Source organism: Dryas octopetala, chromosome 1, assembly GCF_963921425.1.
Source record: "Dryas octopetala chromosome 1, drDryOcto1.1, whole genome shotgun sequence".
Taxonomy (NCBI): domain Eukaryota; kingdom Viridiplantae; phylum Streptophyta; class Magnoliopsida; order Rosales; family Rosaceae; genus Dryas; species Dryas octopetala.
The window spans coordinates 29,331,590-29,348,348 of NC_141366.1; the positions used below are offsets into that span (position 1 = coordinate 29,331,590).

The window sequence follows — 16,759 nt, forward strand, 5'->3', positions numbered from 1 at the left end:
GACTGATATACATTTGGGTTCCCTCTAGAGCTCACGCCCAAAATTCAGAAAAAACAGTGTTCAGACAAAACCCTAACCTTCTCTCCTCTCGCTTCGTACTCTCTCCCCACGCCTGAATCGATCCTTCCGTCCTGGCCTTTCTTCCTCTCTTCCTCTCGTCCTCAACAGAAGCCTACACACTGGTCATGATCTGTATCCAGTGAGCGACATTGAGCCAATACACAGAGACATGAGCTAAGCTCCATTGGACAGAGAGTGACGGCGTCGTTTTGAAGAGAAGAAGATGAACACAGACATTACTGCGTCGGAGAAGCCAGAGTACCTGGTCTTTGATCGGAACCCTCCATTCACCAAAGTGGTCAGCAACTTCAGCACCCTCGACTACATCTGCTTCGCCACCATCACCGCTGTGTCTGTCACCGTAGGCTACCTCTCCGATCTCTCTCTCTCTCTCTCTCACCCTTTTTCTATTTCTTGTTTGTTTTTTTCAAAGAAAGTAGTAACTTTTGTAAATGATTTTTATTTTATTTAATTTGTGCAATAATTATAGGGATTAAGCCAGGGATTAAAGGCCGTCAATTGTGACCGGAGGTCTGATTGGGGTGATGGGCGGGTTCATGTACGCTTACCAGAACTCGGCGGGTCGCATCATGGGCTTCTTCCCCAACGATGATGAGGTAGCCCGTTACAAGAAATGAAATGAAATCAATCTTACTTTTTTTAGTGTTTTTTTTTTAATAATCAGACTGTTCCTTTTTTGTGCTCTGAATTTATTGATGGGTTTGTGGATTCCAAGTCAATGCTGTGATTTAGGTTTGAAAAATGTCATTCAACTGATAATAAAATGTTGTTATGAGCTCCTCATTCTGAAATTCTATGCAAGTAATCGAATATTTTGTTTTGTGGTGTTAGCTCTCAACAATGTGGTCTTGTTAGTGCTTTCCTCATGCTTCTTCATGACTTGGTTCTAATTATCGACTTCCTTCTTTTTGCATTATTTGTTAGCTTATAGCTTAGCTTAGCAGCACTCTTAGTGGATTCATTGAGTAAATTGGGTCAAACTTAGTATGTAGTTTCCAGAGCTTTGTCTCCCTTTAATTTGTGTGATTATTGCTTAAGAATATGAGAAATTTGAGTAAATTGATGATGATGCTGATGAGAATCTGAGTTTTAATGGTTTCTGTGGACTTTTAAGGTTTTGAAGATTAGGAATTTTATGCAAAAAATGAAAAACTCAAATTTAATTGGGGAAATGAAGATTTCACTTTTATTGTGGTTCTTGTTGTGAGTTTTAGAACTATGGAACACAGACATCTAAAAACAGAAAAAACACAATTGTTTAAAATAGTCTAGGGGTTGAGCTATAATTTAGGATGTTAGTTTTCTTTCCTAATGAACTGAGCTATAATAATATTGGGTAGGAACCGTAAGATGGTTTCAGATATGTGGAAAAATTGAGCTATAAACCTTGGACTCAAAAATTGAGAGAGAGATATATATATATATATAAAGTCCTCTCTTATCAAGAAAAAGAAAGTTTCTTTGCTGGTGGGTCTAAGAAAGTTTGTCTTGTAAGATTTTTGAGGGTGTGGGGAAGAAGATTATTGGGTGGGGATGGCAACATTTGCAGGGACTACCCAGAAGTGCAAGGCATGTGAGAAGACTGTCTACTTGTTTGATCAGCTCACTGCTGACAACTAATTCTACAAAATTAATATCCTCTATTGATCAAACTTTTTTGTGGAAAAATATCTACATTCTTTAAGTTACTGAACTTTCTGTATGAAACATAATATATCAAGAAGGTGTCACTCCTTTAAGGAGGTACGTTCTCATCACATCTCAACTACACTATGGGATGTTTGGGTAAGGGTGTTTACGATGTGTAATTTACAATGTCCTAAAAAACCTCTAGGAACATGGGCCTATCGTGGGTCATATTCTTGAAAATAACAGTTCAGGTTATTACTATGCCATAATTTCAGCCTCAGTTGAGATGCAATTTTCTTATGTTTTTCCTTGTATTCAGTGCAATCATACATGTCACTCCCCCTCTCACTCTCTTATTTTCTCAACTCTGTATGTTTGTAGTGGTGACCCCAAGATGGACTCTCTACTCTCCTATCTCAATTTCAATATATTCAAGGTGGGATGGTGTTGTTGGTGTTAGTATATTGAAGAACAAAATTGGCAAATAGGTCACACACCACATTTTGTAATGCAAGGTGTCCAACTTCAGTATTTTCTAATTTCCTTTCATATGAAGAATTAGTGGATGTTTAATTCTCTTAACTAAATTTCTATATATTTTAGTTATCTTTTCACTGGGAAATAACTTGTAATTGGTGAATTAATGAGATGTATTTTCTTTTGGTATATAAGATTCATTATGGATATAAATTTTGGTTGTAGCATAGGTCATGTTTGTCAATATATTTTTTTTTTATAAAAATATTGTATAACAACGTGCATGGCATGTTGTCAAAAGATTCACTACAACGCACATATGCACGTTGTCAAAACTGTACTACAACATGCGTCGCGCGTTGTGACTTATACATTAGACAACGTGCAAACGTTGTCGTTTCTCCGTTTGTACATTTGGTTATATGTATTAACAACGTGTTTGTAATCTTTTGACAACGTGTGATGCACGTTGTTAATTGTTCCAGACTATTAACAACTACGGATTCGACAGCGCGGGAGTGCACGTTGTCAAAAGTTTTTAACAACGCGAAATGCATGTTGTCAAAGGGTTTTTTTCTTGTAGTGAAAGACCGTCTGTGACTCCTCCACCCCCTCCGGAACCGGCCTGGTTGTATTTTTGAGAACCTTATATCGGTACGCCACTAATTTGCTTTGAAAGAGAGGATGAGCTTGTCTAGTACTTAATCAAGATTAGGATTGTCTAAAAGACACCTCCCAAGGCTAAATCAAAGATAATTAAATTGCTTGTTTGGATTAACTCCTTGTTTTGTGATTTTGTTTAGTTGTGTTTGCTTTATTTGGGGGAGTACCCCCTGCGCCCCCCTGTCCCCTGTCTCCTATCTTGAAGTAGCGTTCGACTCCTTTCGAGGGAGTCTCACTCTCTTTCAGCTTTCTTCAAGAATTTCGTAGGTGATGACTGAACCCTTGTGTAGTTTCCCCCCGGTACCTTACGTTCTCGGATCCTCTTTTCTAATGATCCGCGGCTTCGCCAGCTCGCTCTTTACCAGTAACCATTCTGAAGGGAGGTAGAAGTAAGTGAAAGGGTTAGTTTGTCCATATTTTCGTCTAAAAAATGGTGGTTAAATAATTAATTAAAAAAAATAAAAAATAAAATTTTGAAAAAGTTTTTGAAATTCTTTTCTTGAAAGTCATCTAATGTATGCTTGGTCGCCGTTCATTGAATCACGATTTAGCACCTTTTGACCTTGAAATTGAGAGAACACTTAGACATTTAAGAAAATGAATTGAACCGATAATTGAAATGGGTGAAAACATTGAAATTCGTCCCGTTAAAAGAGTATTTTGCTCCCGTCATCCTTGACACCCCTTCTTGCATAGTCTTGCCCCACACTACTGCAACTCATTTTGAGATTAAACCTCACATCATTCAATTGTTGCCCTCCTACCACGAATTAGATCGAGAGGACCCGTACACACATGTTAAAGAATTCATTGAAATTTGCTCAACCTCTAGATACCAAAATTTTTCCGATAAGTCCGTACGTCTTCGTTTATTCTCATTTTCGATTAAAGACAAAACGAAAGTTTGGTTGAACTCCCAACCCCCCGGTTCCATCACTTCATGGAATCAACTTGTTAAAAAAATTTTGTCAAAATTCTTTCTGATGTCTAGGACTAACGCGCTTAGGAGAGACATTTTGGAGTTTAGATCAAAAGACGATGGGCAGTTTTATGAGAGTTGGAGCGATTCAAGGATTTAATTTTAAAATGTCCTCACCATGGTTTCGAGACGTGGCGTTTGGTGCAATAGTTTTACAACAGTTTAACTCAAATAAATCGCAATATGGTAGAGTCCATGAATGAGAGTGTGTTTTTAAATCTTGGGGAAGAGCAAACCTATGATTTTTTTGAAAAATTGTCTAAAAATTCTCAATAATGGGATTTCTCCAACCCACATGATAGACAAGCCAAAGAACAAAGCGTGAGAGGATGTATGAAGTGCGAGGCGATGTAGACTTAGGGTCTAAGATTGACAGCCTAACGAGAAAGGTGGAGGCCTTGACCTTGAGTCAAACCATGAGTGCCGTTAACCATGTCCAAAATAAGGTTTGTTCTCATTGTGCTAGCTCGATGCATAATGTCCAAGCGTGTCCTTCCTTGTATACTTTTTCTGAGAGTAATGTTGAGCATGCGAATTCCCTTAACAATTTTAAGAAGTTGTTTGTGAACCAAGACACCTTTTCTGAGACCTACAACCCCAATTGGAAGAATCACCCAAATTTTTCTTGGAGACAAGGCCAACCCCAAACACATTTAGGAGGAAATTCAATGCCAAACAATTCATTACGTCCTCCTAATCCCTCATATTCTCATGTTCCCCATGTTCTTCATCTCACTCCTCAAAGTGTTGCCCCACAACAAAATCCATCATCACCTTTAGAGGACACACTCCAAAAGTTCATGCAATTGACCGGTCAAGCCTTTGTTGAGGTTAAAGCTTCCACCCACCAAATTACACAAGCCATTGCAAAGCTAGAACATCAAATTGGTCAATTAGCTAACATTGTGGGAGAAAGAGAGAAAGGAAAATTTCCAAGTCAATCCATTCCTAATCCAAAGGGTCAATTTCATGTTGATGCATCTAGTTCATCCAATACTCATGAGCATGTCAAGTTCATCACAACCGTTAGGTTGGGTAGGAAAATTGATAATAAGGTTCAAATGCTTAATTTGGAAAAGGATGAAAATGAAAAAAATGAAACAAAGGGATTAGGTGGTCTAGAGCCTAATGTTGATCACATTATCAAGTCAAAGGAAAAAGAGCCTTTAATTGTTGATCATTCTCCAACTTTTGTCCCCAAAGCCCCATTTCCTCATAGGTTAGCTAGGACAAAGAAAAATGCACAATTTAATGACATCCTAGAAGTGTTCAAGAAAGTCCATATCAATATCCCCTTCTTAGATGTTATCAAACAAGTGTCTTCTTATGCCAAATTTTTGAAAGACATTTGCACCATAAAAAGGAGAACCAACGTTCCAAAGCAAGCCTTTCTCACCGAGCAAGTTAGTTCAATTATCGAGCATCGAATTCTGGTCAAGTACAAGGATCCCAGTTGTCCTACCATTGCATGCACGATAGGAACTCATCATATAGGAAGATCATTGATAAATTTAGGAGCAAGCGTGAACCTTTTACCATACTCCGTTTATGTGTAACTTGACTTAGGAGAGATGAAACCAACCTTGGTGACTCTTTTTTTAGCGGATACGTCGGTTAAAATTCCTAGGGGAATGGTGGAAGATGTTTTGGTGAAAGTGAATGAGTTTTATTTTCCCGTGGATTTCATTGTGCTTGACACTCAACCCGTAACCAATGCTTGTAATCAAATTCCAGTAATTTTAGGACGTCCATTCCTTGCCCCCGCAAATTCCCAAATTAATTGTAGGAATGGAGTCATGAATTTGTCGTTTGGGAACTTAATTATGGATCTTAATTTTTTTAACATAAGTTACCAACCACAAGAGGGTGATGATAACATTTGTGAGGTTAATTTAATCGAACAAATAGTGGTAAACTCTTTCCATAGGGATAGTGTTGAGGACCCACTAGAAGCATGCTTAGCCCACTTTGATTGTAACTTTGATTTTAATAAAGTCATAGAAGAAGTCAATGCACTTTTGGACTCCACACCCATCATGAACACCACCAATTGGAAACCAAGGGTAGAACCTCTTCCTCTTTCCAAAAATCCTCTACTTCCTTCCACTATTGAGCCACTCAAGCTAGATCTCAAACCATTACCTGATAATCTCAAGTATGTGTTTTTAGGATCTTCTGATACCTTGGTCCTGATCATAGCCTCCGATTTAAATGATGAGCAAGAAAGTAAGCTTGTGGAAATTTTGAGGGAACATAAGGAAGCCATAGGTTGGTCCATCGCTGACATTAAAGGCATTTCTCCATCCATTGTCATGCATAGGATTCACTTAGAGGATAACACTAAGACTTCTCGTGAGCCCCAAAGACGTTTAAATCCTGCCATGAAGGAAGTAGTGAGGAATGAGGTTTTGCAATTGTTAGATGTTGGTGTCATTTACCCCATTTTCGATAGTCATTGGGTGAGTCATGTCCAAGTTGTTCCAAAGAAATCTGGCATCACCGTTGTGAAAAATAATGACAATGAATTGATTCCCACACGAGTGCAAACTGGTTGGCGTGTGTGCATAGATTATAGGAAATTGAATGCCGTCACTAGGAAAGACAATTTCCCTCTTCCTTTCATTGACCAAATGCTTGAGAGGTTAGCCGATCATGTCTATTATTTCTTTTTGATGGCTATTATGGGTATAACCAAATCCTCATTGCACCCGAGGACCAAGAAAAGACCACCTTCACTTGCCCATTTGGTACTTTCGTTTACCGTCGCATGCCCTTTGGGTTATGTAATGCACCCACCACCTTTCAAAGGTGCATGATTTCTATTTTCTCCGACATGGTAGAGCGGTTTTTTGAAGTTTTTATGAATGATTTTTCCGTCTTTGGGTCTTATTTTGATGAATGTTTGCACCATCTTTCATTGGCTTTAATTCGTTGCAAGGAGAAAAATATTATTTTAAATTAGAAAAAATATCACTTCATGGTCAAAAAGGGTAATGTATTAGGGCATATCATTTCTTCTAAGGGCATTAAGGTTGATAAGGTTAAAGTTGATCTAATTTCTAATCTTCCACCTCTATGTACTGTTAAGGAAATTAGATCCTTCTTAGGACACGCCGATTTTTATCAAAGATTCATCAAAGATTGTAGCAAAATTTCACGTCCCTTGTGCAATTTACTTTCCAAGGATTCCTCTTTTATCTTTGATGATGATTGTATCCGTGCCTTTGATAAACTTAAGTCTTTGTTGACCTCCACTCCCATCATTAGACCTCTCGTGTAAAGTGAACCCTTTGAGATTATGTGTGATGCATCCGATTACGCCATAGGTGCCGTTTTGGGACAACGAGTTGGTAGGTTGCCCCATGTCATTTGCTATGCAAGCAAGACCCTCACTGATGCCCAACTTAACTATTCCACCACTGAAAAAGAACTTTTGGCGATTGTCTTTGCGTTAGACAAGTTTAGGTCTTACCTTTTAGGTCTTACCTTTTAGATACAAAGGTTATTGTTTATTCTGATCATGTAGCTTTAAAATACCTTTTGTCTAAAAAAGATGCTAAACCCCGCCTAAAAAAGGTGTTTGGTTGAAGTGACTCAAGGAATATTTCGATCAATGTGAATTTCATATTGATCAAGGTATATGCATTATTCACTACACTGGAACTCTAGGATCATCATGTAAGTTAATCAATGTGTCCATGGAAGTTTAAGAGAAGAAACATGATAGGCTTAGAGGTCATTGAGATTCATGTTATCAGATGCTTAAATTCATAAACATTCCTAGTCGATGAAGTGAATGTTAACTGGACATTAACATTCCAATAAGTCAAGACTAGCACATACGCTTGCTCACTTCAAGTTGGTGAATCTTATACCACAGTGTAGGGACACTGGAGCAGGTATGCGAGTACGTGCTTGGAGACACATCCACTGAACTGACCGAACAAAGAATCCTATATGGAGCTTTACGGCATGTCAAATAGGAACTCTGTGATTATGATAGATATTGATTAGTCTTCAGACATGAGACACCAGTGATGTCTTGTGTGTGTGCTCAGTGTACTTTGACTGCACAAAATAGACCAATGCAATTAGGCATGTGTTACATGTGTACATTGGGTGCATTGACACACATACGAAGACATGTGTACGTTGGATGCATTGATACACATACGAAGACATGTGAGTGTGCAACATGAAATCTTTCACCTTCCGAAAAGAATGAGATGTTCCAGGATAGAAAGACTCGCAAAGTCTCTAGCCAGAGCATTAGAGACACAAATATGATTATATCCTATAATGAGTTTTGACACTAGTTTCATACCCAAGATGTAATTGGGGCATGAATGAGAGAAGGATCATATTGCATTGTAATCATAACTGAATAAGTTCAAGGCAAAATTTTATTTGTTTGGGGGTCACAAATTGTGACTAGGTGTCAATGTGGTATGTAGAATCTAAAAAACAATTAATTAGAAAGTTTTTCTAGATTAATTATGATCCTATTGCCAAATCGAAAAAGAACCTAAAGGGTCACACACATATAAGTATGTAGGAGACCAACATGAATGGATGATACCGAGGATCAATGTGTTCGATCATTGATCGCAACTATCGTGATAGTTGGTATTGCCTAAGATTGGGAATTGACACGTCCCAATGGGTCACTCATCTTAGTATTGCTCTAATGTGAGCTCACTTAGTTACTAATGGGGACCATAAGGCTCTAATAACTTAGTTACTAATTGATGATGACAATTAGTAAACTCATAAGTCAAGTGATTAATTTGGGGTGATTCCTTGACACAATATTTTCATAAGTAGGATTAATTAGCTAATTAATCTACTTAGAGAGTAAGATTGGAAAGTCAAAGCTCGGGCTTGTTGACCCAAGGCTAAATCATTAATTATTAGTGAATAATTAATGTGTAACGCCCCGAACCTAGGGCCCATAAAAACATTGAAACATCAAACTTTGAAAATCTATTTTCTCTTTCCTTTGAGCCATGCACATAAATATAACTAAAAACAATTTTACCAAAAACATTTAAACGAAAACATTGTGTAAAAACAATTAAATAAATCTCGATGAGTCCCACTGCCTCGACTTCTCCTCACTGCCTCCTCAGCCTGCTTAACTTGCAAAACACAAAACCTACATCATATCCATGGTGTACCGGGTTATTCAAACAAACAACCCGGTAAGCTCACTAGAGCTCGTATGAGTGAAATGACTTAAACAAATAACCTCAATAATCCTTCAATTTCCATACTCAATAAACAATCTACAGTAATAACCAATATTACTCAATCACAAAATAATTTCATCACCAATCATCCAAATAACAAGATAATCATAATTCCTCAAAGTCACAAATAAATTCCACCAATAAAATGATAATCATTCTGCAATTCAATTGCTTAATCGTCAACTATCAACCTCAACCTCAAATCATTCTCGTCTTAATTTAATAACCTCAAAGCATAATCACCATCATTTCCATTCTAAAGGATTCAAGCCTAGACTTTACCAAGTCCTAACCAAACCAAATTCTTAACAAACAAATGCACACTAGAAATCAAGCAAACAGTTAAACTAATTAATTTCACTCACGTCACTCTTGGAAACCCTCCAACTTCAAAACTATTTCTCAAATCCATCTCTTCTTTCAAATCCATTTTTAAATCATCTTAAAACTGTAATTCGAACTCTGAAGAATAAATAGTATTTTCAAGTTGTAAAACTGTTAAAATAACTGAAATAAAAATGCAATGCTCTACTGAAACTGTCATTTAAAATATTTACTGATGTAATTTCATTTCTCAAAATGCTCCACAAACTGAAATCTCACGCCACACTAGTACCCGGAGAACTGCTGATCATACACTGCCGAGTCATCTCTAGGCAAGTGCAGAGTAAATCTATACCTGCTGTGATGTTGGTCATACACCGCCGACTAGGCAAGTGCAGAGCGAGTGCTGGTCGTACACCGCCAACTAGGCAAGTGCAGAGCGAGTGCTAGTCATACACCGTCGAGTCATTTCTAGGCGAGTGCAGAGCAAATATATATTTGCTGAAGGGGGTACATTAATGGCGGTTTGAAACCTCTTTTGGATATCTCAATAAATCACATCTCAGAAATTCTCATCCATATAAAAACTGAAAATATAATTCTTCTGATAAATCCGTTAAAATAAAATCATTCCTAAATCATGAAAACTGCTAGATTCAAATCATTTCCGAAGGACGAAAATTAAATAATAAAACTTCCCCAAAATAATGCCAAAAACCATTTCCATAAACTATCTATACTCAATTAAATCAAGAAAATAGTTGAATTATAAAATGTGCAAAACATTTCGGAAACCAGAGATCCACTCACAGTCTACCTCGAGCTATACCGAATCCTTTCTGAAATTGATTCCTACTCACGACCCCTCACTTGTTTGCCACTCATACTCACAGTATACTGTATAATAATTGCTTAGTCCTCATTCATAAATCCTCGACAATAAGCATTTCTTCTCTAATCCAGCAATTATTCTCGGGCCAACTCTATAATTCCTAATTATTTCTTTAGCCTCACACCTTCATCAATTCATTCTCATGATCTAAATCCTACACTTAGCCTTGTCTAACATATAACAACAAACACACAAAACAGACAATTCACTGACGATACTCTGCATTAAGATCTGATAAGTTTCACACATAGTTTAACCGCGTGAAAAGACTGAAATACCCTTCACGGCGCCAATGCTCGGATATCAAATCCGGCAGCATAACGGCATCGGAAATGCGATTTCCGGAGCTCGTACACCAAAAGGACCTAGAAAGGTTCCTGGGACCTCAATTGAGCAGAAATAGGTCAAACGACCACTAACCCGCCGCCAAAAGTAGTGGTTCCGATGGTGCCAGCGGCGGAAAAATCCTGAAAATACCCAGAATCATCTCTAATTAATCCTAATTGCACAATGGAACCTTCAATTACACAAAAACAACTCGAATTCGAGTCCAATTGCAAGAAATTCGAAATAGGCATAAACCCTAAAATCAAATTTTCAATTTCTCAAAATTGCACATGCTCACCTTAGGGGAAATGTTACCCATACTTTGAGGATCATTTTTGATAATTGGACCGACAGCCAAAAGTCGTCGAAAATAGCCGAAAACGGCGGCGGAAGCCGGCGGCTGGCTTGGCTTCCTAAGCTCATTACTCCGTCGTGGAGCATCCTCTGGAAGAACGAAGACCATGGCTGGACACACCATGACGAGAGGAACAAAGCCCAGTAGGTCCGGTGTCAAGTCTTAGCCGAAAAAATCAAATCGTCGGTGGTGGCTTCGTTTCTGTTTTGTATGGTTACGCCGTCGAGAAGTGGCGGCGAGGTACAAGACTGGGCTGGGGTGGACGGCCGGCACCAAGGCTGCATGTCGGCGGCCTTGGGTCACCGAGAATGGTCGAAAAATCTAGCCCAGCCTGCTGGTGTCGTGGGAGAGAGAGTGCACAGAGAGAGAGAGTAAGTAAACTCGGGGAAGGGTGGTTGGTGTCGGGGTGCTCGCCGGAGGTCGGGGTCGGCGGTAGCTGGCTGGCAATGGTGGCTGGGAAGGGGTGTGTGTGCAGGGAGAAGTTTCGAGAGAGTGTGTGCGGGAGGGGATAGGAAAATTGAAGAGAGAGAGTGATTTTGAGTTTTTAAAACTCACTTTTGTAAAAATTACAAGTTTGCCACTCACTTCAAAAGCCTGTATCTTTCAAATCGTAACTCAGATCGACGCATGCTACGTGTCTATGAAATCGTGGATTCGAGATCTACCTAACGGGTCAAAAGTCAAAATTAAAAACGCAACGGAATAAAAAGTCAACTTTTGGGTCGAAGATAGTTAAAATTAAATCAAAACCCTTTTTATTTTCCAAATAAATCCCAAAATCCTTAAAATAAATATTCAAACTATTTAAAAAAATTATCTGGAAAATACGAGGATTTATTAATTAAGATAAATTATTAATTAGTAAATTATTAGTCCTAACCTAAACACTAAGCTTGTTGATTAAAATGTTAATCACATGATTAAGTGTTGCGATGACACACTGGTCAAATGGATTTTGACTTTCATAAATCATATGGGGAAAGTAATAGAATTTTAGAAAGCTTTGGGCAATAATGCAAATATGAGTTTTGTTCATTGAAGATGAATGGACAAGATTGAAGGATGGGAAAAAAAGAGAATGGATGCATGGCTTCGATTAATCAAGCCATCACATTAAAAGGAAACACAAGGCTTGGCCGAAACCCTAAGGAGGGATTCAGCCCCTTGCCTCATCTTTCTCACATCTTCTCTCTTCTCTCTATTCATCATGAAACCTAGAGAGAAAGAGATGGGTCTTGATGAACCCATCTCCATAGCCATATCCTTGCATCCATACCATGAAAGGATAATGATCTAGTAGCCAAGATTACTACTTTCATTTCATCTTTTATTCTCTCACACTTGGTGTGGACTAGATTTAGAGAGATCACACTTGTGATCTTAAGTCTTTAGTTAGATGAGTGTTCATCCTCTTGGTGGAGACAAATCATGAAGATTAACATGGAAAAAAAACATCCCCATGGATGTATGAAAATCTTGGATTTCATCCAAAATGGTCATCAAGGGTAAATTTCTTATCCTATTAGCTATTTCTTATTTTTCATGTTTCATCACACCTAAGGATCCTAGGGCTAAGGGAATGTGTGATTAAAATTGAAAATCCACCATGCTTTCACTCTTAGAAAAATGTTTCTAGGTTACCCAACATTTCCTTCAAAACATTCCCAACATCTCATCTGCACACAATCTCCTTGAAGCTCTCCACCCATAATTAGTTTGCAAGTCAATACACAATCTAGAAAACACGCCTTTATTCATTCTAAATATATCACGAAAACGACATTCACTTTCATGTAATAGCTCCATTACCCTCCTATTTGTTGTTTGGGATGAAACCATACAAGGAATTTTATGAATATATCTCTCATAATAATATTCAATAATACGCACACAAAGGCATATCATGTAAGATCATTTTAGTCTTGGCATCTTCCTAGGACAAATCTTGAGTTGTAATCTCCTTAGAGTCCTTAGCGTGTTATGAGTGTTCTCGCGTTTCATGGAAGATCAAGCTTTGGCAAAGTGTGTCTCATCCATCGTTGATGCTCGACGTCGAAGGTAAGTTACATTTGCATACATTTCATTTAGGATGTTGCATCTAGACTTGAGTTATTAGCCAAATTGGTTTTAAAGTGCCTTTGAAAAATTGTTGAAGGTTGGCTCTCTGCCTTTCTGCGATCGGTCGTGCATGTCTCTAACTGGTCGCCTAAGTGGCTTAGATTAGTCTCTCTGCTAGTCAGCAACCGGTCGTCCATGGTTCTGACTAGTCTCCCAAGTGCCTTTTGCATGCATTTTACTCTCTATATCTCGCCGACCGATCAGAGCGACGACCCACTGTTTTTAAAGCACGATTTTAAATGTTTTTATAAGGTTTTTCCGTTATCCTGTTAGTCTTAGGATGCATAATTAAGTTCTGTTTTGTGCCCTTTAAAATATATATTGATAAAAACACTTAGGTGTGCCTTTTTAGATGGAACTTTGAGAGAATTAGGGCAAGAGCGAAAAATTATTTTTAAGAACCTAACAATCATATTTTGAGTGCATATTGATTGAGAGTTAGGTTAGTGCATACACATAGATAGTTTCAATAGATTGTTCCATGTTAATTTATTGAGGCTATCGATTTCATTCATATACATCATTTCATCTAAGACTCGAGCATCAAAGGACTGAAGTCGAGTTAACTTGAGCATCGAAAGACTGAAGCCAAGTTCATGAGCGCTTGTTTGAAGGAAGTTGACGAGCAGGCCTCAACAACCGTTAATCAAAAAAACTCTGCAAGTGGTGTGAGGTTAGTAAACCTGAGGAAGGACTCTAGGGTTTGAATCGAGTCATTGTTTGTAACCTTTTGATTATAATGGATTACATCTCTAGACAAGGTCTCACGGTTTTTCCCTGTTTGGGTTTTCCGCATCAACAAACTATACGTGTTGATATGTGTGATTGCTTTATTAATTGTTAGTTAAGTTTTCGCTGTGAACTTGTTTTAAGTTAATTTTTAAAAAGCCTATTCACCCCCTTCTAGTCTAATTTGGTGATCTGAATCAATTTCAATTTGTATCAGAGCAGTGTCACTAGATATACTTAGTGAGATCTTTTGGTAAATTTAGGTCACTTCAATAGAGCGTAGTACTTCCATTAATCATCCTCCCTACTTCAATGACAATGACAATAATTATGTTGGCTGGAAAGTTAGAATGAAAGCTTTTCTTTGGTCTCTGGATGAGAGTATCTGAAATTATGTTGTTAATGGGTGGACTCATCATGTTAAAGATTAGTCCAAAAAGCCCATGGAGACCATGTCTGAAGAATCCAAAACTTCCTCTACAACTATGATTGTCCTCAAACCTCAAGAAGAGTGGATCATTGCTGAAATGACATATATCTAGTACTTTCAATCAGAGAGAGGTATGAATGCCTTGTTTAATTCTATGTCAGATATTAGTTTACTTATGTGTCTCACTGCCAGACTTCCAAGCAAATTTGGGACATTCTTCAAGTTATCCATGAGGGAACTTCATCAATGAAAGAGTCTAAGTTGCAGAATTTGATAACTCAATTTGAGAATATCAAGATGAATGATGATGAGTCATTTGCCGAATTCTATAATAGATTAAGTGAGGTTGTCAATTCATGCTATAACTTAGGTGATCAGATTCCCGAGCATAGGGTTGTTAAGAAAGTGCTTAGGTCTTTACCTGATCGCTTTCATCCAAAGGTTACTGCTATAGCAGAGTCAAAAGATCTCAATGCTTTGAAAATTGAGGACTTGGTAGGAAATTTGAAAACCTTTGAGATGAACCTACCTCAGCAGAAGAAATTGAAAAACATTGCTTTAAGTTTTGTTGATGAATTTGTCCATGTTATTAAAGAGTAAAAAACTTTTGAGTTTGTTACCAAAGATGATTTGACACTATTCTCCAAACAATTCTATAAGTACTTTAAAAAGAGGACAAATGTCAATCAGTCTAGTGTCAGTAAGAAATTTACTGGTAGATCTAGTGGTCAAGACTTTAAAAAAGAGAAATCTTATGACAAGTCTTCTAAGCCATCTAAGAAGGGGAACAATAAAAAGAATCATCAATGTTTTGCTTGTCAAGTATATGAACAGTTTGCTTCTGATTGTGAAAATACCAAGATGCAATTGGCTAAATCTAACAAAGCAGTGAATGTGACTTGGAGCAATTCTGAGTCCAAATCTAATTCTTCACAATTTATTGATGAGGATGCACCTGAGAGTGTCAATGTTTTTGTTGTGAAAGTAAATGAGGATAAGAGTGATATTGAGTGTAGATGAAGAGTCAGATCTGAGTGATGATGTGAATGTTGATGAATTGAAGGATAGCTTCAAATCTTTGTATGTTTAGTCTTTCAAAATAAAAAAGGAAAATGTTTTTCTATTTGATAAATTTGATGTTTTAAAATCTTAGTTCTGAATTGTGAAACAAAAATATCAACATTTTGTGACTGAGAGCAATTCTCAAAAGAAACAACTTCTTGCTAAAATTTTTACTTCTGAAAATAAAAATGATGAGTATGTAATACTGGTAGTTGTTCTTGAAACTGAAAAAGTGGGTTTGGAGTTAGAACTTAAATTGGCTAAGAAAAGAATCTTGGAATTGACAATAAGGGCTGAAAAGGTTGACATAATATTAAATGTAGAAAAAAAATCAAGTAATAAGAAGAGATTAGGATACAAGAACAATGAACCCAGTTCTTCTAGTTTTGTAACTAAGTTTGTCAAAGCTTCTGAGGAAGCTAAGAATCCAAATCTTGAAGTCTCCCATGTGAAAACTTATTTGATTAAGCATGTTTCTCAATCTAGGTTTATTCTACATGCCACAACTATGGTAGAGTTGGTCATATCCGACCAAGGTGTAATCTTCTTAGGAAGAATTTTAGGAGTGTACAAGTGCCTAAGGCGGGAAGTAAAAATTTGACTCTCCAAGGTCAAGTTCAGGTTTTATTAAGTGAAGTAAGCCGTATTTCAAAGATGTTCTCTACTCCCAAATCTAGTGTGTCTAAGGTTAGGCAAGTGTGGATTAAGAAAGAAAATTAAACTTGTCTTGTTGTGCTTACTGTTTTGTCTGCTTATAATTCTACTGTATGGTATTTTGATAGTGGTTACTCTAGACACATGACAAGTGATAAAAGTTTGTTTACTTCATTTACCAATGATTTGAATGGTGGGTCAGTGACTTTTAGTGATGGTAGTAAGTCTAGAATTCTAGGTAGAGCTTCAATTTCTGCTCATAGAATTTCTTAACTTGACAATGTTGCATGTGTTGAAAATCTCTCAAGACTAATCTCTAAGCATTAGTCAAATTTGTAATGATGATAAATTGCATATGTGCTTTACTCGTGATAAATGCAGTGTTGTTGATAGAAAAATTGTCTTGACATGTGTGAGATCTAGAGATAATTGCTATTGTATTGAATCATGTGATACTTCTATTATTGATGTGTGCAATAAAGCTTGTGATAATTCTTTGACTGTTTGGTATCAACGTTTGGGTCATATGAATTTTAGGTAACTTAAAAAACTGTTTAAAAAGGAAATTGTCAAAGGATTGCCTAGGTTGGAGTCTCAGCATGAAGTGTTCTGCGGTCCTTGTAAACTAGGTAAGCAAGTTAAAAGTCCCCATAGAAAATTGAATGTTATGACACATCTAGAGTTTTAGAGCTTGTACACATGGATTTGATAGGTCCTATGCAATCTTTGAGTATTGGAAATAAACGATTTGTGTTTGTTATGGTTGATGATTTCTTTCGTTTCACATGGG

The 16,759-nt window shown here is 37.3% G+C and overlaps 1 protein-coding gene, 1 non-coding gene and 1 pseudogene across 2 annotated transcripts; 2 read left to right on the plus strand and 1 right to left on the minus strand.

The window, feature by feature from the left end:
• The first annotated feature begins 283 nt into the window (after positions 1 to 283).
• On the plus strand, positions 284 to 698 carry LOC147299587 (uncharacterized; annotated as a pseudogene).
• A 3,150-nt stretch (positions 699 to 3,848) lies between these two features.
• On the minus strand, positions 3,849 to 3,954 carry LOC147299588 (small nucleolar RNA R71). The gene has a single exon (XR_015120132.1). It is a non-coding gene; the product is annotated as a small nucleolar RNA R71 (small nucleolar RNA).
• A 204-nt stretch (positions 3,955 to 4,158) lies between these two features.
• On the plus strand, positions 4,159 to 5,385 carry LOC147299589 (uncharacterized). Its single transcript, XM_086231253.1, has one exon. The coding sequence runs from the start codon at positions 4,159 to 4,161 to the stop codon at positions 5,383 to 5,385; it is 1,227 nt and encodes a 408-aa protein (XP_086087379.1).
• Positions 5,386 to 16,759: the final 11,374 nt, after the last annotated feature.

Coding starts and splice junctions, on each gene's coding strand:
- LOC147299589 (XM_086231253.1), top strand. CDS start 4,159: ATGTATGAAGTGCGAGGCGATGTAGACTTAGGGTCTAAGATTGACAGC.